General features: G+C 48.5%; 1 protein-coding gene across 6 annotated transcripts in view; it reads left to right on the top strand.

The window, feature by feature from the left end:
- NCK2 (NCK adaptor protein 2) overlaps nt 1–15,364 on the top strand; it is a 134,895-nt gene extending 119,531 nt beyond the window's left edge. For 5 of the 6 annotated variants that reach the window (XM_085015363.1, XM_021085579.2, XM_021085592.2 and 2 more), the window contains one exon: nt 14,123–15,364. In XM_085015363.1, coding sequence (XP_084871489.1) covers nt 14,123–14,317 — 195 coding nt within the window. In that variant the 3' untranslated portion in view covers nt 14,318–15,364. The remainder of the gene's footprint in view (nt 1–14,122) is intronic. The other variant, NM_001137631.1, reaches the window with a different exon arrangement.
- Nucleotides 15,365–23,002: the final 7,638 nt, after the last annotated feature.

The raw sequence follows: 23,002 nt of genomic DNA, 5'->3' as shown, positions 1-23,002 counted from the left end.
AGATGTTCTCCACCTTAACTGATGATCGACTGGTCCAGGGTGTGTGTGTGTGGATTCAGTGTGACTGGAACTGGCCAAAGCCAGAATGGCACTGGGACTCCCATCCCTTCTCTGCACCTGCTGTCCCCACACTAAGAGCTCAGGTCAGACCCCATGACCTTCGGATTGCTGCCCCTACGAGAGGCCCAGAGACCCAGGCCCGCACCTGTGACAGGGAGCGAGCTGGTCATCTGGTAACCACTGGCAACCAAACTTAAAACTTTGTGAAAGTAATCCATTCACAACATTATTCAGGAGTTCCCATCATGGCGCAGCAGAAACAAATCCGACTAGGAACGATGAGGTTGCATGTTCGATCCCTGGCCTCACTCAGTGGGTTAAGGATCCAGCATTGCTGTGAGCTGTGGTGTAGGTCACAGACGTGGCTCAGATCTGGCGTTGCTGTGGCTCTGGCATAGGTCGGCAGCTACAGCTCCTATTAGACCCCTAGCCTGGGAACCTCCATATGCCTTGGGTGCGGCCCTCAAAAGACAAAAAAAGAAAAAGAAGAAATAAAATAAAAATAAATAAATAAAAACACCCAGATTATTAGCTCCCTTGATCTAAACACGTCACGCTTGTGTAAATTCACTAGTCCCTCTTAAATGTTTTCCCCTTAAAACTACTAGAAACTTTTTTGAAACTGGATCTGACGTGCATTGGGTACTTTTAATACATCAGAAAGGCTGGCACAGCTGGGTCTTTTTCCTCGGTTTCTCTTTGTCTGTGACTGTAGAAGTAGCTTACGTAATACACTCGTCTTCTAGACGGAGCACTCTCTTTGGTCAACAGAAGCAGTGAAAGGCTTAGCTCAGTAATCTGATGATCACCACACTCACTTACCAGTGAGAGAAAGAAACTGCCTGGGTTTCTTTGAACAGTACCTGTTGTTTTTAACAACGCACAGACACAGGCAGACCCGGACTAGGGCGGGGGAGCTGCAGCCCCTCCGCTGGGTGTTTTCAGTTGGGGATGTGGCTTCTCAGCTGGTGAAGGGGAAACACCTCGTTGAGTGAGGCGAGAAGCCTGGACGGATGGAGGGATGTTTGAATTGGGTCCCTGGTGGGCGCTCGGTAGACGTTCCTTTCTCACAGGCAGGCAGATCCACATGTTTCTTCCCTGCTGCCAGGGGCTTTACCGCACGTCCTTTGAAAACAACTCCTGCTGCAAGAAGTATTTACATTTTGGTCTCAAGGTGCAGGCGAGGAAGGGGCTTCCCCAACGAGAAAGCTCTGAGGATCTCGCTGGCATTCCCAGTATCCTACTCTGGGAGGCCCCGTGGATGTGCCAGCCAGGGCCTGTCAGTATCACTGTCAAAACAAACGAATGTAAGGTTCATGGGTAATTGGTGTCCGACCCCAGGCCAGAGGAGAGCAAATCTCTTTGGTTTCGGAGCTGGGTGTGTCTCCAGCAGTCACGTGCTCCATCCCCCACCTCCCTGTCAATGGATGTCACCAGTGACTGAGGGGTTCCTCTGCACCCCTGCCCAGCCCTCCCAGAAGGCAGGGCCCCGGCCCCCTCCAGCGTCAGGCCACCCAACCTGATTCTCACAGGCAGGAGAGCCTATGTCCTCACCGCTCCTGATACTTCAGTGTCCTCTGTCGAGGTTATGTTTCTACGAGGGTCTAACAGATCTCCATAGATTAGCGCAGACTTTTTAGAGAATGTTTTTAGGAGTTCCTGTTGTGACTCAGCAGTAAAGAGCCCGACTAATACCCATGAGGATGCCGGTTTGATCCCTGGCCTCGCTCAGTGGGTTAAGGATCTGGTGTTGCCATGAGCTGTGGTGTAGGTCACAGATACGGCTCAGATCTGGCATTGCTGTGGCTATGATGTAGGCTGGCAGCTGCAGCTCCAATTAGACCCCTAGCCTGGGAACCTCCATATGCCACAGGCGAGGCTCTCAAAAGCAGAAAAAGAAAAAAAATTTTTATTTTCTTACATACTTTTTTTCGTGGTAAATTATATAAGACATAAAATTGGACCTTTTAATCATTTTCGAGTGCAAGTTGAATGACGTTAAGTATATTCACATCACCACCCCCCATCCTTCTCCAGAACTCCTCATGTCCCTCATTGGAACGCCATACCCACCAAATGATGACTGCGCCCTCCCTCCCTCTCCCCCAGCCCCAGCCAACCTTCTCCTGTCTCTATGACCTGGACTAAGTACCTCGTATAAGTGGCATCACACACTGTGTGGGCTCTTGGGACTTCCTTATTTCACTCACCATCATGTCCTCAGCATTCCTCATGTTGTAGCAAGTGTCAGAATTTCCTTTTTGAAAGCTGGGTGATAGTCCATGGTATAGGCAGATCCATCCTCTGTCACAGGACACTTGGGTTGCTTCCGCCCGTGGCTGTCGTGAAGAATGCTGCTGTGAGCAGGGCTGTGCCATATCTATTTAAGCCCCTGCCTTCAGGTTGTTAAAGTTCATACCCAGAAGCATTGCTGGAGCAAACGTTGAGTCATTGTTTCATTTTTCGCGGGGCCGATCTCTCTTTTCCACAGCTGCTGCACCGTTTTACCATCCACCTGCTATACACAAGGCTTCCAGTTTTTATCCATCCTTGCCAACAGTTGTTTTGTTTTTTTGCGAGTTTGGGTTTTTGGTTTTTGTTCATAATAACCTTCCTAATGGGTATGAAGTGGTATCTCATTGTGGTTTTGATTTGCATCAGCACACAGCCTCTTCATCTCAGCTGCACTCTTTGCCTGTCTGCCTGTGTTTCTCGGGGCACTGTTGCTAAGCACTTCCTCAACGTGGCCTGGGTCACACGGAGTAATGAAATAGAGTTACCCCGCAGAGCCTTCTACACACAAAGCTGTTTTATCCGTTTCGTCATTCTCTCAGCTCATCCTCCTAGTTGTCCAATAGGAGATGGTCTTTTAGTAAGTTTTATGACTCACTGTCTGACTTTTGCCACAAGCTACTAGTTGATATGTGTGTACACACATACAGTGTCGTTTATTAGTGATTAGTCACACCAAGCAGTGTGATCAGTGACCTGGCAGAAAGAGAATGACCCGGACGGTATTCTCAAAGCCTGTCCTCTGAGGCATTTACATGAACTTGAGGGCATGCTTTAGGGGAGGCAGAAGAGGATAAACTCGTGTCCACGTACTAACTAGCATATGGACAGGAAACACTCCCTTTGAAGGATTGGGTCGATGGGGCTTGGAGGGCTGGGCTGTGGTGGACGACTGAGTTCATTTATGTCAACAGCTTCCTGGCAGAAGCTAATGAGAATGATCCTATTTGCTCATGTCACCTGTGGATTGGCTTTAGGCCTGTGGGTTAAATATTGCAGAGTAGGAGAATTGAAAATATCAGTCAAAAGATAAACGGATATAGGAGTTCCTATCGTGGCTCAGCGGAAACGAATCTGACTAGTATCCATGAGGACTCAGGTTCCATCCCTGGCCTTGCTCAGTGGGTTAGGGATCCAGATCCAGCATTGCTGTGAGCTGTGGTATAGGTTGCAGATGTGGCTCAGATCTGGCATTGCTGTGGCTGTGGCATAGGCCAGCGGGTACAGCTCCTATTCCACCCCTAGCCTGAGAACCTCCGTATACCTTGGGTGCAGCCCTGAAAAAAAAAAAAGATAAATGGATGTAAAAACAAAGAGTAGTATCAGTTGATAGCTGGTGACATAAATATAGACAGGGTGTCAATCTTTTTTTTTTTTTTTTCTTTTTTTTTGGTCTTTTTGTCTTTTTTGTTGTTGTTGTTGTTGTTGTTGTTGCTGTTTCTTGGGCCACTCCAGCGGCATATGGAGGTTCCCAGGCTAGGGGTCCAATCGGAGATGTAGCCACCGGCCTACGCCAGAGCCACAGCAACGCGGGATCCAAGCTGCGTCTGCAACCTACACCACAGCTCACGGCAACGCCGGATCGTTAACCCACTGAGCAAGGGCAGGGATCGAACCCGCAACCTCATGGTTCCTAGTCGGATTCGTTAACCACCGCACCACGATGGGAACTCCAGGGTGTCAATCTTGATTTGAAAAAAAAAAAAAAAAAAATGGCTACATTGAACACCCAGAGAGGATGCTCTAATAGGATGATGAAACAGGAAGGCCGTTTTTCTGAGATAAAAAGATCAGTGGATTACAGTCTGCCTTCTGCCCACTGACTCTCAGGGTTTTTCGGCAAGGGAACTATTTCTACAGACAAAAGAATACCTTTCGTAAAGAAGCAAGAGAGAGAGAGAAATATCCATTTAACAGCTTTTGATAAGAAATCATCACAGCGACCTCCTTTTGGGGGTAGAGAGAGGATTAAATGTCAAAGACCAACATGACAGACATCCATCGGGTGTCTACCTGGGAGGCTCCGTGGACCACACAAAGGACACTCTTTTTTTTTTTAGCGCTGCATTCGCGGCATATGGAAGTGTTCAGGCTAGGGGTCGAATCGAATCTGTAGCCGCTGGCCTACACCACAGCCACAGCCACAGCAATGCAGGATCTGAGCCACGTCTGTTACCTATACCACAGCTCACAGCAACACTGGAGCCTGAACCCACTGAGCAGGGCCGGGGATGGAACCTGAATCCTCATGGATACTAGTGATCACTGAGCCATGACGGGAACTCCCAAGAAGGGCTTTTCTATTCTCATCTTGCTGTAACTTCCAAGTGAAAGATAAGCGGATGTTTTAAGGTTATAAAAGACTCAGGAGTTCCTGGGAGCAAAGTCCCGTCCCCCCCACAATAGCCATGTGCTTAGAAAAATCATATTAATACTCAGGCTGTCAGGGATGGAGGAAGAGGATATTATGGGCTGATCTCAGTGTTTTGTTTTTTGTTTTTGTTTTTTTTGTTTGTTTGTTTTTTTGGGTTTTTTTTTACTGGCAGTCAGAAAATTGTGATCAAATCTTGAGAAAAGAAATATTAGACCAAGACATCTACTTTATAACAGGGGTGTTTTCAGCAAGTATTTGAAGCATTGGATCGAGTTGGTGAAACTGTCAAAAGAGGGTATAATTTGGTTTTCCTTTTTGAAAGTAGTTAATTGTGAGCAGAAATTGCAAAGAGCTGAGATGTAAGAATTACCTGCAGCAGGAGTTCCCATTGTGGTGCAGCAGAAATGAATCTGACTAGGAGCCATGAGGACACAGGTTCAATCCTTGGCCTCGATCAGTGGGTTAAGGATCCAGCATTGCCCTAAGCTGTGGTGTAGGTCGCAGAGGTGGCTCGGATCCCATGTTGCTGTGGCTGTGGTGTAGGCCAGCAGCTATAGCCCCGGCTCAACCCCTAGCCTGGGAACCTCCATATGCTGCAGGTGCGGCCATAAAAAGACAAAAGACAAAAAAAGAATTAACTGAACGAGCAAACAGTGGACGAGGCGGTCACAACTGGAGATTCTCCCGTTGAGCCCTTGCTGTGATCCCAGTGCGGAGACATGCCTTAAATCAGGTTCTCCTACCTGGAGGGATTATATTCAGATGGGGACCTAAAACCTAAACAGAAATAATGGTAACAAAATAATAGAAGCCCTGAGAGAGGGTGGTTTTCTACCAGTCCTTCAACCGTCCTCACACTCCTCTTGTGACTTAGAAATGACTTCCTAAGAAGTCAGGTGAATGAATGACTTAAACCATCAAATAATCCTTCAGAACCCCTGGCTCAAAATCTGTGAGACTAGGAGTTCCCGTTGTGGCTCAGCGAAAACGAATCTGACTAGCATCCATGAGAACACAGGTTCGATCCCTGGCCTCGCTCAGTGGGTTAAGGATCTGGCGTTGCCATGAGCTGTGGTGTAAGTGGAAGATGCAGCTCGGATCCCGAGTTGCTGTGGCTGCCCTAAAGAGACCAAAAAAAAAAAAGAAAAGAAAAGAAAAGAAAACGCTATGAGACTAGAAAAATCATCCCTTCAAGGAATAGTCCAAGAGAAGGAGAGAACAAGAAATGATCTTATGTGTGAATTAAATTTGAAAAGTTAGTGCAGTATTCGGCAAAGAGAAATTGTACCAAATAAGAAGGGAGACATGGGGAAATTCTTTCTTTTTTTTTTGGTCTTTTTAGGGCTATATCCACGCCACATGGAAGTTCCCTGACTTGGAGTCTAGTTGGAGCTACAGCTACGCCACACCATGCCGGATCTGAGTCTTTTCTGCGACCTGCACCACAGCTCACGGCAACACCAGATCCTTAACCCATTGAGCAAGGCCAGGGATCCAACCTGCATCCTCATGGATGCTAGTGGGGTTCATTAATCACTGAGCCAGGATGGGAACTCTGAGACATGGGGAAATTCTGACGGTGGGAAGAAGCATGAATATGGGATGGCGAGCAGACATTTCAGAATCATGAAGAGGGTGCAGGACTGAGTCTGGGTTTTAGTCCAGCCAAAGGAAGTTTTAATGAGAGTGGTCCTTAACTTAAAAAGACATCAGAGTCCCTGCTGTCCCTCCTTTCAAAGGGTGGAAGCTGATGGCAGGACCCGTACTTAGTAACTCACATCCAGGGGATGGCGTGTGGTGGGTGACGTCCAGCGTGGGGTTGCAAAGGCTCATGGCCCTGCCACGTCTCGGACCACTTGACGGTGGGGAGCCGATTGCCTCATGCTGTGAAGACATGCGGGCAGCCCTACGGGTGGCCACGAGACCTGGGGTGGAGGCCTCCTGAGCAGCTCCTGTGAGCGAACTGCCTCGGAAGTAGATCCTCCTTCCCCACTTCAGCCTTCAGATAATGCAGCCTCAGCCACTGTCTCGGCTACCACCGGCTAGGAGGTTGGTGGCTGCGGCTCAGTCAGGGATTCCTGAGCCACAGAAACTGCAGTTATAAGTGCAGGTTGTTGAAGCCACTGGGAGTGGGGAGACTTATTCCACAGCAGTGTACAAATACTCCAGTAGCCCAGAGAGAAAACAGGACTAGAGTAAGGTATAGATGGTGGGAACTGAAAATTAAAATTCAGGAGACCCTGCTTTGCCATCTTTGAGAGCAGACACACAGCTTTCATGTTGGCAATGTTCCTGCTGAAGTCCAGGAGGTGACCTCAGGTACCAGGGGCCCGTACCAGTCACTCCAGGGCCACTTAGCTCAGCAGCCGTCTTTTGAGTGCTTGTTCTGTATCTGACCCAGTTTTTCTCCCAGGTATAAAAATAAGATAGAAGGAGCCTCTCCCTTCAGAAACTTACAGCCTGGTAGGAGAGACACGGATAAACAAGCAATGATGACAACATGATCCTGATGCCGTGAAGCCTGTTGCTTCAGTGAGAGGATATTGGGCTTCTTCCGTTTAGTACACAGAGTGCATATTTTTTAGGGATTTTCACTGGGAGACATCTTTTAAAAAAAGAAATCAATGAGATGCTGATTGCTGTCTTTACCAAGTTTCATAAAAAGAGCTTAAAGAAGGGCCACTGGGTGATAGTTTTGCTTAGTATCTCCCCAAAGAACGTTATGCTCCTGACATTACTATAGTTTTATTAAATTGCCCCCAGGCTCTTCCCAGTAAGGAGTTGTCTCTATTTTGTAGTCATGGAAACTGAAGCCAAGAACTGTTGGGACATTTGCCCAAGGTCTCCAAGCCAGTTAAGTAAAGGAGCCAGAAGATGAGCCCAGGCAGCCTGGAAACAGCCAGGAATTCAGCTCTCCTGCTTCTCTGCTGGAGAACTAAATCCTGGACAGGCCTGCCCTGGGTCACGTGACCATCTGGTCATGGCAGGCTAGTTTCTTATAGACAGGCACTTCTGCTGAAAACAGCTAGAAAAGCTGGACAAAACATTGAGACAAAAAGCAGTATGGCGTTCCCACCATGGCTCAGTGGTTAACGAATCCAACTAGCATACATTAGGACGCAGGTTCAATCCCTGGCCTTGCTCAGTAGGTTAAGGATTCCGCGTTGCTGTGGCTGTGGTGTAGGCCAGCAGCTGTAGCTCTGATTTAACCCCTCGCCTGGTAACCTCCATATGCCACAGGTGTGGCCAGGAAAAAAAAAAAAAAAGGCAGTAAAGAAGTAGACTTTTTGGGCCCCCCCCAAAAAAATTCAGACCTTCCATGTGGGCCCCCAAAAGTATATTCCTATACTGGGAGCAAAGGCAAACTAGGAATACACCAGACTATTGAGTTCTAGGCCTCACTGAACTAAGATGCCCCACCAGCCCTGGGTATAGAAGCAGAGCAAACCCTCCCAAGAGGATGGCAACACCATTGAGAACCTCAAAGTGTCTCTTAGATTTTTTTTTTTAAACACAGTATGCAGTATTCAAAGAAAAATGCCAGGAGACAAAATCAAAGGGGAGACAAAAAGACAGTCGAACAGACCCACAGATACTGAGTTTTTAGAAGCAGTCTTGGAGTTCCCATCATGGCGCAGTGGTTAACAAATCTGACTAGGAACCATGAGGTTGCGGGTTCGATCCATGGCCTTGCTCAGTGGGTTAAGGACCTGGCATTGCCATGAGCTATGGTGTAGGTTGCAGACGTGGCTCAGATCTGGCATTGCTGTGGCTCTGGCGTAGGCTGGTGGCTATAGCTCCGATTAGACCCCTAGTCTGGGAACCTCTATATGCCATAGGAGCAGCCCTAGAAAAGGCCAAAAGACAAAAAAAAGAAGAAGAAGCAGCAGTCTTTAAGGTGTATAAATTAGCACAGGGAACTGTGTCCACTCTCTTGGAGTGGAACATGATGGGGATGATATGAGAAAAAGAGTGTATATGTATGACTGGATCACTTTGCTATATAGTGGGAATTGGCACAACATTGTAAATCAACTATAATTTTAAAAAATACAAAAAAATAAGGTAGATGGATTAATAGGTTTGAGAAATTCATCAAGTTGAACCTGAGCAGAGAATTGGAAGTAGTAAGAAAGAATCAAGTGAGAATCGTAGGACTAAAACAATACAATAACTGAAATTGAGAACTCAGGGGAGTTCTCATTGTGGCTCAGTGGGTTAAGGACCTGACGTTTTCTCTTGTGAGGATGGAGGTTGACCCCTGGCCTCACTCAGTGGGTTAAGGATCTGGTGTTGCCGTGAGCTGTGCATAGGTTGCAGATGCAGCTTGGATTTAGTGTTGCCATGGCTGTGGCATAGGCCTCATGTGCAGCTCCTACTTGACCCCCGGCCCAGCAACTTCCATATACTCCAGGTGCGGCCATTTAAAAAAAAAAGAACTCATTAGGTTTATAGCAGATTAAATACAGCTGAAGAAAGGATTAGTAAACAGGAAGATAGCTCAGAGGAAGAAAGACTTTAGGATACATACACACAAATATAAAAGGACAGAAAATGCAGAAGAGCATAGAGCTTTGCTGTGCACAGAATATGTTGGTCCATTCCCACCCCGGCGCCCCCCCCCCCCCGCCCACCCTTGCTGGATTCCTAGGTTGAAGCCTGGTCCCCAGTGTGATGGGATTAGGGGTGGAGCCCTCACAAATGGGATTAGTGCCATCGTAGCAGAGACCACAGAGCACTCTCCGGGCCCTGTGCCATGTGAGGGCATAGAGAACGCAATCTTTGAACCAGAAGGCAGGTCCTCAGCAGCCACCAAACCTGCCAGCTCCTTGCTTGTGGACCTCCAGGCTCCAGAAGGACAAGGGAGGCCTCTGATGTTTTTAAACCACCCAGTTTATGATATTTTGTTGTAATAAACAGAACTGAGATTCACAGGATCCAGTGTGAGATTTCACATACATGTAATTGGTGTCCCCAAAGCCAGGAGGGGGAGGGGTGGACAGGAGCCTGGAGCCATGTTTAAAGACAGATGCCTGTGCCCCGTGACTAGTGAGGGGCCAGGCCAAGTCTTCTGGCTTCAAGTTCAGCACCTTTAGATCATCTTTTATTATGACACTCAGCACACAGAAACCTTCATTTAAGAAGTGCTTGTTTAACCCAGGTCCGGAGGGTGGAGAAATGGGGCCCAGGTCAGAGTCACTGGGAGATGCTTTCACGCCCATGTCTGCCTTCTGGTTACACCTCACTGCCCGCTGGAGATAACTGCTACCTTTAAGCTTGTGCTGATCATCTTCTTTGCTGTGTCTGTGTCTCTGAATGGTACATTTTGGTTCCGCCCACTGCTGAATTGCCTGGTTGGTGAGCTACGGTAGCTGTTCTGTGCTCATTCTCTTGTCTGCCCTTGGGGAGATTTTTCAGTCCCCGTTGACGCATCTATTTTGTTGCTCAGTGAAGTGTCCCCTCCAGTGAGGAGTGTTGGCACTCGGGGCCATCGTGACTGGTCCTGCTCTGAGCCCACCCCCGGGAGCACCTGTGCAGGCTCTTCTGAAACCAAGGGCATCGGTTGAAATGGTTCAGTCCTGGGGAAAGCGGGTCTTCAGCTTCTCAATCCTGCAGACACTCCTTGACCATGTGGCAGTGCTGGCTCACTCCCCCTCACCAGGCCTAGCCCTTTGCAGACAGCCCCAGGTAGCTTCCTGTCTCAGCTCCGAAGGCCCCAGGTGCTGGGCTGCTGTGAGCCTCGGACCTCTGCAATTCAGGGGGGCCAACACACAGCTGTCAAGTTTCTCCAACAAGCTTAGGTTGGGGCAGGGGACCGGATCCTCCTGCCAGCACCTGCCGCCAGTGCAGTGAGCGTGGCTCGCGTGACTCCCCCAAGGAGGTTTCAGGAAGCCAGCCTAGGAGGACCACAGCACCTGGGGGACCACACTGGTGGCGGGACTTCTTGAGGGTCCTCTGCTCATGGAGCAGAGCTCTCCTGGTCTGGAGCAACCCCATCTCCATCAGGTCCAAGGGACTGGCTCGATGTGGCAGGGAGAGTGTCCCCACTGTCCAATCCGGGGCTTCCCCAGAGGAGACATCTGGAGGAGAGCCTGACTCCTCAGGACGGCCTCCCCCAGGCACCTGCAGTCTGGGGCTCAGCTTGGCCCCTGAGCTCCCTCTTTCAGGGGCTGCATAGCTCACAAATCACATTCATCTTTTTCCTCCTGGCTCCGAACATTAGCATCTCTTGTGTGGTGGCAGGGTCGGGTTTCATCTCTCAGACTGCGTCAGGGCTCCCCAAGGGCTCCTAAAGCACAGATTACTGGAGGTTAAAACACAGACGGTCAGGCCCCACCTCAGAGTTTCCGAATAGGGGTGGGTCTGGAGCGGGGCCTGGGAATATGCATTTGTGACGAGTTTCCCGGTGATCAGGTGCTACTGCCGTTCTGGGAACCCCACGTGAGAAGCGCCCGTCCAGCTCAGCATCAGGCTGCGGTGAGAATGTCTGGCAGTAACACAGAACAGTGCGGTTTGGTGCTTCGACTGGAAAATGTACTCACGTTGAACTGAGAATTCCCCAAAGCTCCAGAACCCCAGCTTGACACAGACTTGGTTCGTTCTACATTCTTAAGTTCCATGTTTCTGCTCAGGAGCCCACTAACATTAAAAACCACCTCTGCTGCAGCAGTTTGACTGCCGTAACTCACATACACGTGACACACCAGGACATTCAGTAGAAGAGCTTAAATTAAAAGCAAATTCAGAAAGTCCTCTTGATCATGGGGCTTGCTGAATATTGAGTCTATGATCTACCAGCTCTGAGTCACCTACTCCCTCCATATGATGAACTGATTCAAGTAGCTGTACATACAACTACCTCAGTGCCTGGCTTGTGCTAAGCTCTAAAACCGAGATCACCCTCGACCTTTATCTAAAGGCACAGAATGCATGTGCTTATAAAAACGAGCAGGAGCTTGGCTTCCTATCGTGGCTCAGCAGTTAACAAATCCGACTAGGATCCATGCGGATGCAGGTTCAATCCCTGGCCCCGCTCAGTGGGTTAAGGATCCGGCATTGCTGTGAGCTGTGGTGTAGGTTGAAGATGTGGCCCAGATACTGCGTTGCTGTGGCTGTGGTGTAAGCCAGTGGCTATAGCTCCGATTCAACCCCTAGCATGGGAACTTACATATGCCACAGGTGCGGCCCTAAAAAAAAAAAAAAAAACCAAACGTCGCTTCAAGACAACACAAAGCCCCAGGAGAGAGCTGAGCAGGTCCTGGCATGTTTGTGCTGCTGGACACAGGGCTTCCCCTCGTCCACCGAACTGACTGCAGTGTGACAGTGGTGGCAGGGCTTCCACGTGCAGAGCACCTGTTGGGTGATACCTGTTTGAGTTTGTTCTCTTTTCAGAACCACACACAGCATCTGACCTGGATGGTGATGCTGAGGCCAGCTTGCATTCATCTCGTTTGTCAGTCCTGTGATAATCACAGTGATTTGAGAATTGTGCAAACAATTACTGAGAGTACCCTTCTGTGCTGTTTAGAATATGATGTTGATAGGGCTGGTTGACAGGATCATCTGTGACATCAGGATCCCTGATGGGTCATTTCTCTTTTTTTTTTTTTTTTTTTGAGGGTCCACCCAAGGCCCCCCACACCCCATCCCCACCCGCCCTCCTGGGCTGGCTCAGAAGATCTCTGCCCCATGAGGGTTCCTTCCTTAGACATCTGGTTGGGGAGATAATTTTCAGGTTCTGTGTCCCCCTCCCCAGCCTGTGCGGGCCCCCAGTCCTCTAAGGGCTGTGATTCTGAAAATAATACGTAGCCCAAGACCTAATCAGAGCCAAACCTTCCTGTCTCTTGCTTCGGTATCTTGGTAATTGTAATGGTGCTGCTGTGAATATGAACATTAAAGTACATGTATCTTTTCGAATTATTGTTTTTGTGGGTTTTTTTTTTTTTTTTTTTTTTTTCAGATAACACGCCCAGGAGTGGAATTGCTGGATCATGTGATAGTTCTGTTTTTTGGTTTTTTTTTGAGAAACCTCCATACTGTTTTCTGTAGAGGCTTCACCAGTTTGCAGTTTGTATCCCCAGCAACAGTGTACGGGGGTTCCCTTTTCTCCACATCCTCACCAACATTTGTTATCTGTGGTCTTTTTGATGCTAGCCATTCTGACGGGTATGAGATGGTACCTCATTGTGGTTTTGATTTGCATTTCCCTGATGATTAGTGATGTTGAGCATCTTTTCATGTGCCCGTTGGCCATCTGCACATCCTCTTTGGAAAAATGTCTGTTCAGTTCTTCTGACCACTTTTTAATTGGGGTTGTTTGTTTGATGTTGATTTGTATGAGCTGTTTGTATATGTTGGATATTAACCCCTTATCAGTCACATCATTTACAAATATTTTCTCCCATTCAGTAGGTTATCTTTTCGTTTTAGCAATGGTTTCCTTTGCTCTGCAAACACTTTTAGGTTTAATTGGGTTCCATTTGTTTTTGGGGGGGGGTTTGGTTGGTTTTTTGTCGTTTTAGGCCTGCACCTGCAGCAAAGGGAAGTTGGCAGCATAGGGGTCAAATCAGAGCTGCAGCTGCCGGCCTCCACCACAGCCACAGCAACGCAGTCTGGGATCCGAGCCACATCTGTGACCTACACCACAGCTCATAGCAACACCGGAGCCTCAACCCACTGAGTGAGGCCAGGGATACTAGTTGGGTTCATTACCACTGAGCCACAACAGGAACTCATTTGTTTGTTTCTGCTTTTATTCCCTTTGCTTTAGGAGATGGATCCAAAAAACTATCGCTGCAATTGATGTCAAAGAGTGTTCTACGTTTTCCCCTAAGAGTGTTATGGTCTTATATTTAGGTCTTTTCATTTTGAGATTTTGGTGTGTGTTTATGGTATTAGAGTCTTGTAATTTCTCTGATTTACATGTAGCTGTCCAGCTTTCCCAGCACTTCTGTCCTTTCTCCATTACATATCTTGCCTCCTTTGTGGTAGATGAATTGACCCTAAGTGTGTGGTTTGCTTCTGGGCTCTCTGTCCTGTTCCTTCGATCTGTGTGTCTTATTTTTGTGCCACTACCATGCTGTTGGCTGAACTAATAATAGTGGTAGAAGTGAAATTTCTAGCTGCTGCCACTTTTTCCAAATCCAAGGAATAGCTTGGGCACCAAAAAATTAACACTGGTGAACCCTGGTGCTGTACATTCCATAAGGAATCTCCAGTTTTCAAATAACTAAAATACATTTAGCACCAAAACTGCACTAAGCACAAGGTAATTTTTCCTTTGATCCAGAGCATGAGCATCTCCATGGCCCCCGGGCCATTCTGCACACCGGGGTGGAAGCGGAGCCCGGCGTCCCTCCGAGCCCGGGGCTAACCCGTGTTCTCTTTCCTCCACAGCCCAGTGACTTCTCCGTGTCTCTCAAAGCATCAGGGAAGAACAAGCATTTCAAGGTGCAGCTCGTGGACAATGTCTACTGCATCGGGCAGCGGCGCTTCCACACCATGGACGAGCTGGTGGAGCACTACAAGAAGGCGCCCATCTTCACCAGTGAGCACGGGGAGAAGCTCTACCTCGTCCGAGCGCTGCAGTGACACCACCGGGTGCTCCGCGCTCCCTGAGCCCGGCCATGCACCCCAGAAGAAGCCCACATCCTGGGCCCTCCTACCAGCCGGCCCCCGGGGTTCGTCCTGCACCACTCTCTCCGCCTGGTTTCCCTTCTGTCCGGGTCGGTTTGTTTTCCATCTGCCCCCTTCGGCATCCCAGGCCCCCCCAGCCGGCTCTGGAGGCGGGGAGGGGGCCATGGGCCCAGGGCTCACCTGTTCCTTCTCCATGGAAACAGCCTTAGTCTGTGGACATCGCTCACGCCATGTGGCCCCCCTTCAGGACCCGGGCGCGGTTTGAATGCACCGAAGCTGCCCTTACTCCTGAGCTACAGCACCCTCAACGGCGGGCCTGGCTCTGGGCGGCACCTGCCGGGGCCCTGGATCCGGGTGCTGGGTGCTCACACAGCCCCAGACTCCGGGGGGCGACCCCACGCGCTCCTAGCAATACTGGGCCCCCCGGTGAGACAGGAGGGAAGAAGCTGTCCAGTGCCTTTGGGGCTGCGCTTGCAATAAAGAAAAGAGGTCCTGGGAAGTCGGCCCACAAAGGCGGGGCCAGAGACGTGGAAAGATGGAGGTTTTGGAAATTTCCCCCAGACGTGCCATCTGCATAGTGCTTTTTCCTCTTGCCCTTCAGCTTGCTTCAATTTCACAGTTATGTATTTAATTCTCAAAGTTATATGTATCTGTAGCCATTTGTTGACACTAATCCAGATGATTAAGGAGAACAGCTGATCTTTGGGGGAGGGGCGTGACAGACACTTGACACACACACACACACAAATATATATATATTATTTGCTTTATGGGGAAATTTTTCAGGGTTTACAAAAGAATATGTGATCGGTAGTGAGAGACACAGAATGTTTATGAAGAAATTGCGTTTTCTTTTTTTCTTTACATTTGAACTTCTTTATAGGTGAAATATATACAGTCTTGAGGTGGCACATTCCTACAGTTGAGGAAGGGGTCTTGGGACCTCCTAAACTTGTATACTCAGTTTTTTGGATATTGTAATAAAAAAGTATTATGACAAGACCCCGTGTGTGCTGATCCTTGGCGAAGCTCTGACTCAGCAGCCTTGACTGAAGACCCGGTGCCTGGAAGGGAGCGTTTGTAGAGAGGAATTTGAACAACTTTATCACTCGTATGTTTTCTTTTTTTACCATTTTTGTATCTTGAAATAATAAATTTTAATGCCTGCAACTCCAAGAGATCTAGAATCTCAAACTTCGTGTTAACTTTGCTCTTTGGAAATTATCTGTTCAAAACTATTTCAGCAAACCGCAGTCAGGTCAGCTCACCTCCCCACTGCCGTCTGCCTTCCCTGTGCCCAGGAGGCCTGCATGGGCACTCGCAGGCCGGGCACTGGGAGTACAAAGCCCAGGGCAGGTGTCGTGCCTCCGTGGGCTGACCGCAGCTGATGTGTGCCCAGGGTGCCTTTGGTGTATCCTTGTTCCTGCTCCGGCAAGTGGCCCTGTGGCATGCCCATAGCACAGATGGAGAAGGCACGAGGTGACCGTGGAGGGGCTGGGCAGGGGCTGGGGGTGAGGAATGGCCCTTCTGGCAGCAGAAAAGTGGGTGTGGTTTGAGTCAGCACTGCACCCGCCAGTCCTGTTTTGTCTTTAGTTGGGGATTTGGTTGTTACCTTTGAATATAAAGAAGTTTGACAATGAATTAGAAGTTTGATGTCTGGTCCGTGAGGTGGGGAGCACCCAGTGACATAAGAATAGAGGTCCAAGCAGGTGAGGCAGACCCATCACCTTAGACAACACAGGTGGGTTCAGACCTCATCGTGGATCACATTCCCTCCCAACGCTCCATCTCCCTGTCATGGGTTCCACGTTGACCTTGTGTGGGAATTCCGGTAGACCACAAGTGCCCAGGGAAGCGGAAACACTGAATTACACAGTAATTAAAGGACACGCTACAATCACACATTTTGGCCTCAGAAACTTCTTTAAGGCCTCTAGTTGTAATTGACAATGACAATGATTTTTTATTTTTATTTATTTATTTATTTATTTTGCTTTTTACAGACCCATGGTATATGGAGCTTCCCAGGCTGGGGGTCAAATTGGAGCTGCAGCTGCCAGCCTCCACTGAGCCCCAGCAACTCGGGATCTGAGCCATGTCTGTGAACTTATGAAGCTTGCAGCATCGCCAGATCCTTAACCTGCTGAGCGGGGGCCAGTGATTGAACCTGCATCCTCATGAATACTAGTCAGGTTCATTACTGCTGAGCCATGGCAGGAACTCCTGATGATTTTTTTTTTTTTTTTTTTTTTTTTTTTTTTTTAACCTCAACAACATGGAGGGAGACTCTGGCTGCCTGGGGTGGATCAGAATTCGGATCTGTGAGGTTCCACCTGGCCATCCAGCCACCAGGTTGACAAGGGCGAATCGCTAATCCCAGTATAAGCGTGTTGATGGGTTCGGGCTGAGGCAGGGTCCCCGTGTGGTTTGGAGTGTGCATCACCCGTTCTCTGTCCAGGTGGCCATCACCTTCCTGCCATCACCTTCCTGCAAGTGCACACATTTCCTGGACAAGTCTTGGTTTGCTGTTCCCTCACCTCTGCAGAGACAGCGGAGGACACAAAAGGTCAGGCCTTTCAGGAGCTGTGTGACTCTTCTCATTTGTCTGTATTAAATGTGCCTTCATTTTCCATAAGCAGCCTGTGACTTACAGTCTGGAGGTACCAAGCTCTTGACACGCAGCTTATGCCAAATGCCCTTAAGCCCTCTTTCCAGGGAGCTAAAGCTGTCTGTCTTTTATAATTAGAATCTTTATATCTGCCCAAACTGGCATTTCCAGACAAAGCATTTTTGGTGCTGTGTTTGCTTTCTGTGTGCTGACTAGTTTATAACCTACTTTTCTACTATTTTTCCCACCCAAGGCCAGAATGCCCACATAACTTCTGAAGTCCAAAGTTCAGAACGGAGAGGATAAAAAGGCTTGAACATGTTTTTTTAAAATACTCCTTTTCAATGATGGCAGGTCTGGTTTTCTCACTAGAATGCAGCATTGTTCATCGGCTAGGGGAGGATTAGCGGGATTGATGTCATTTCTGCTCTGACAACCTGGCCCAGGTGCTGTCTGCTGTCCCAGGAAGCAGCCTCCTCGTCCAGACCTTGGAGCTCCTGGCGGGAGCGCTGGGTCCTCCTTCTTGGATGTCAAGCAAACCTCTGGCTCTCCCGACTGTTCGCTCAGGAGTCAGTGGGGCTGTGTCCCTCTTTGAAGTTCACGGGCATGTACATGGAATCACACAACATGCCCTCGAGCACAGCAAGTGCCAGCCAGCCTCTCGGGATCCGTGCAACATGGCCCGCCCTCCTCCTGTGTCCTCACCCCAAGTGGCTGACATTCCACATCCCTGGGAAGCATTCTCTCTCAGGAAGCCCTTCCTTTCTCAGCCCGAGTGGACGGCATGGCTGCCATCGGGCACTGCGCCAGCACTGCACGAGCCACAACCAACACCCCGAAGGCCTTTGCCCCGACTCAGCTCAGGCTGCTATGACAAAATACCATGACTGGACAGCATAGAAAGGATAGATTTATTAGAGCTCCCCCTGTGGCGAAGCGAGTTAAGGATCCAGCACTGTTTCTGCAGTGGCTCGGGTCACTGCCAAGGTAAGGGTTCGATCCCCAGCCTGGCACAGTGGGTTAAGGATCTGGCATTGCTACAGCTGTGGCTCAGATTCGGTCCCTGGCCCAGGAACTTCCATATGCCGCAAGGCATGTGTCAACCTGGAGGGTGACAGCTCCAGCCTTGAGAAAATGCTCCTTGACACGACTCTTCAAGTGCTCAGATTCCACCGTGGGGGCGGGGGGCTCCCTGAATCTTCCGTGGGTTGGGGGGCTGCATGGCAGGTCCTAGCTGGGCCCCCGCCTATGTGTACACCTCCTGCAGCCTATCCCAGCCTACCATTCCTTCAGATGGTCTAGAGAGAAACATCCGATTGTGAAGAACTACAGTGTTCTCTTTTTAAAAAAATAATTCTTGTTTGCCTGAACCTCCGCTTGAATTTCTCCTACCATGGCTCCCAGTCTCACAAGCTAACTGGAAAGATGTTATCTTCCATCTTTGGGGGATCCTGTTACTTGACAGTAAGTCACTATTGAAGATGGATGAGCCCAACAGCTGGTATAAAAAAGCTCACTGTGGGAGTTCCCATCATGGCTCAGCAGAAACAAATTGACTAGTAACCATGAAGATGCAGTTTTGATCCCTGGCCCTGTTCAGTGGGTTAAGGATCTGGCATTGCCATGAGCTGTGATGTATGTGGCAGACTCGGCTCAGACTAGTGTGGCTGTGGCTATGGCTGTGGTGTAGGGCAGCAGCTACAGCTCTGATTTGACCCCTAGCCTGGGGACCTCTATATGCCCCAGGTGTGCCCCCCTCAAAAAAGCTCACTGTGACATCTTAAAATGCATGGCCAGGGAGTTCCCCCATGGCCGAGTGGTTAAAGATTTGACATTGACACTGCTATGGCAAGGGTTTGATCCATGCCCAGGAAATTTCACTCACCACTGGCGCAGTCAAAAAAAAAAGGGGCTTGGCCAATTCCCCAGCTCATCTCGGAGACCGGGTTCTGCAGCCAAATTCAGGAACCAGAGGACCAGAGCCTTGTACTGAGCTTCCACTGAAGGGTAAGGGCCCTGGCCTTCCAAACTCCAAGGCCAAGGAGGCAGTGATCCTCCCTTCCTGGTTGTCAAACCCTGCGACTTTGGCATCCATCCAGGACTTAAGTCTGAACCTGACCCGGGTCCCTCCAATGGCATGACCTCTGCCGAGTCCAGAAACCTCTGTGCCTTCATGGTCTGAGAAGCACCATGCAGAACTGAACGGCCGTTTAAGGATGATATTATAATTGTTAGAAGCTGTCACCGATGTAGATACGGTGAACCGCTTTGCATTATAATGTAAAATGCTTAGCACTTTTGCACAGCCTGTTAAACGATCCTAATAAAAAGGGGGAAATAGATTCATATGCCAAATTATTATCTAAACGGAGCCATTAGTAATCTGAGTTTCCGGATCACATCCCCCAGTTGAACCACAGAGCCCCATATTGAAATGATTTCAATCTAGATCTCCAGTGTCCTCACAGACCGAATTCAGACGTAAGCATAGTCTTCCTTTCTTCAAAGACCAGGAGCTCCCTTCCATTGCTGTGAAGAGTAGAGAATTATAATAAGGCATGGGAGTTCTCATTGTGGCTCAGTGGAAACAAATCCGACTAGTGACCATGAGGATGCAGGTTTGATCCCTGGCTTCGCCCAGTGGGTTGGGGATCTGGCATTGCCATGACCTGTGGTGTAGGTCGCAGATGCAGCTTGGATCTCAAGTTGCTGTGGCTGTGGTGTAGGCTGGTGGCTACAGCTCCAATTTGACCCCTAGCCTGGGAATCTCCATATGCTGCAGGTGCAGCCCTAAAAAGAAAAATAATAATAATAAGGCATGACTTTCAAGTAATAAAACCAGTGAACACACTTGCCAAACCATAGTGCAGATGTCCAAACAGATGCCAAGGTATCATCAAGGTCACGTTCCATGGAGGCTTGGGGGCGTCGTCTTTGCTGAAGTGCTTTGGAGAAGGCCCATCTGTTCTGTTGGGGCATCCTCTGACTCCAGGGTAGGACTTTAGGGCTGCCTTCTTTTTTCAGGTGGGGGCAGTGATCCTGTAGAAATCGTGCCAAGGAATTGCAGACTTTGTTCTCCACACTTTCTAATATTTCCCAAATTTTCTTTTTCTTTTTTTTTTTTCTTTTTAGGGCTACACTCCTGACATATGGAGGTTTCCAGGCAAGGGGTCTAATCTGAGCTACAGCCACAGCAACTCCAGATCCAAGTTGCATTTGCATCCTACACCACAGCTCACCGCAATGCCGAATCCTTAACCCACTGAGCAAGGCCAGGGGTGGAACTTGCATCCTTATGGATACTAGTCAGATTCGTTTCCACTGAGCCACAGCAGGAACTCTTTTTTTTTTTTTTCATTTTCTTTTTTTTTTTCTTTTTAGGGACGCACTTATGGCATATGGAAGTTCCCAGGTTAGGGGTTGAATTGGAGCTGGAGCCGCCAGACTATGCCACAGCCACAAAAATGCAGGATCCAAGCCACATCTACAGCTTGCAGCAATGCCAGATCCTAAACCCACTGAGCAAGGCTGGGGATAGAATCCATATACTTGAGGATACTAGTCAGGTTCTTAACACACTGAACCATGACAGGAACTCTGAGTTCCCAAATTCTCTACAGTGGATATGAAATAATCTGAATGAAAATACATTTTAAAAATTTCTTATGGATGTCACAGACCAAAATGGGTGAATAAAAAAAATCATTTTCAATTGCTGCACTAGTTGAAGAAAAATATTTAGGAGGAAGGTTTCTGCTGTTGACTTAGCTTGGTTTCTGGTGATATTAGAAAATAATTTTCTCTTTAGGCAATATTTTCATCAAAAAAGCCTGCTAAATGAGTTCTCATTGTGGCTCAGCAATAACAAACCCGACTAGCATCCATGAGGTTTCAGGTTCAATACCTGGCCTCTCTCAGTGTTTTAAGGATCCAGTGTTGCTGTGGCTGTGGTGTAGGCTGATAGCTGCAGCTCCTTTTTGACCCCTGGCCTGGGAACTTCCATATGCTGCAGGTGCAGCCCTTTAAAAAAAGCCTGTTAAAAACATGATTGCTAAATTTTAAAGTGTAATGAAGTCAGTTAATACCACAGTGGATGTTGCATTGTACTGAATAGAAATTTTTCATCTAGAAAATGTCTTGAGATCCTTCTCCATGTAGCCTTCCCTGTTATTCTGCTCTTATTTTTCTCCCATAGTACTTAGCAATTTGTAACATCTGGGTAATTCACTAATTTCCTATGTTTACTATTTACAATCTGTACAGAGATGCCTGACAAGGCAGGAAGTTAGTTCCTCAAGGGCAGGAGTGTTTGGCTAACACTATTTGGCACATAGTAGGTGCTCGATGGCACATAGTAGGTGCTCAGGCAATACATGTATTATAGCACTGCCTGAGTCAGCCTGAGAGGGAACAGCCGTGGTCTCTGAGTCCTCTGTACTAAAAGTGCCTTGGTAATGCCCCTGAAAACGAGCGCTTGCCTGGCTGGATGTGGTTCATGCATTAAGTTTGCTTTCCTTCGAGTTCTAAGAGAAGTTCTGTCATCTTGGAACCCATTTCATCAGCCCAGCTCCACCTCCACCTGTGCCTCCATCCTCCCCACCTGTGTCACCTGTTCTTGCCTTTCTCAGGTAGCACCTCCCCCCAGCACCTCCTGCTCCATCCCTGGTACCCGGTCCTCTATTGTCACCCACAAGCAGGGATGGGTCTGTTTCTACCACACTCACGCTCTGCTTTGCTGATCAGTTGTAACTTAGAACCCGCTCTGCCTTCCCTAACTCCTCCCTCAGCCATCCCTCCTCCTGAGCGGCTGCTTCCATCTCCTCCCATGCTGAGTTCCCACAATCCTGCAGACAGACCCTGCCCAGCACACTTGCCTCCCTCCCATAGCTGATTTTGTCATACAAGTGACTTTGCCCACCCACCCATCTCCTCCCTGTCTCATGGCCCTTCTCAGAACCTCGGCCTTCCTCTGGCTCACCTGCTGCTGGCCAGCCTCTCCTGCGACCCTCTGCATCTCTTCTCTCCCATCAGACTATCAACAACTCTCGTGTCAGTGAAACAACATGAAAGTGTCCTTTTTTTGCCAAGTCAGAATAGTTGCATGCTGACGTTCTCTTGTGATGCAACCTGAGGACTTCAAAAAGTTTTTAACTCCATGCTTTTGGCACCTGGCAGGTGCTTAGCAAATATTTGCTGATTAAAACCTGAAAACAAGAGCCTGTAACATAAACAGGTCTCAGCCTTCTCTCTGGCTTCATCAGAATTAACGGGGACCCACCTTAATACATGGAAAGGAGGCCTGGACATAATAAAGCGTTGGCCCTAGGGTTTGTTCTAGGCCCGGGGGGGGGGGTGCTTTGATTTACATGCAAGCCTTGGAGTGTCAGAGCATCGGGCCCTTGTGTCTCCATCTCTGATTAAGATCGCGTGTCATCTGGAAATGAGCCAGGGTCTCATTGAGTAGAGCTGTTATTTCTTAGCTAACCTACCACAGAATTTCTGGAAAATTATTTAAACTAGACAGCAAATGTGGCCTGTGAACCTATTACGAGTTTTTAAAAAATTGTAAAATACACACAACCAACGTTTCCAGCATTCTCATTTTTAGGTGGACAGCTCAGCAGCACTAAGAACTTTCCCGTTGTTGCGCAACCATCGCCGCCACCATCATTTCCAGAACTTACCTTACGAAACTGAAACGCTGTCCATTAAACCTTCACTCCCCATCCCCCGCCCCCAGCCCCTGGCCCCCACCATCTACTTCCTGTCCCTGTGAATTGAGTGGAATCTTAGAGTCTACTCTTCTGTGTCTGGCTCATTTCACCGAGCATCATGTCCTCAGGGTTCATCCATGTTGTAGCAGGTGTCAGAATGTCCTTCCTTTTTAAGGCTGAATAATAATTCTGTTGTAGGTATATGCTATATTTTATTCATCCATTTATGGGTCAGTGGCCATTTGGGTGGCTTTCACCTTTTGGCTGTTGTGAATAGTGCTGCTAGGAACGGAGGTATGCAATATCTCTTAGATGCCC

This window comes from Sus scrofa, chromosome 3 (assembly GCF_054392235.1).
Source record: "Sus scrofa isolate SSC_HxYL_T2T_F1_AM1 chromosome 3, Sscrofa_HxYL_maternal_Yorkshire_Landrace_v2.0, whole genome shotgun sequence".
NCBI lineage: Eukaryota > Metazoa > Chordata > Mammalia > Artiodactyla > Suidae > Sus > Sus scrofa.
Note: the sequence above shows the minus strand (reverse complement) of the source record. Positions and strands in the feature narration are given on the sequence as shown.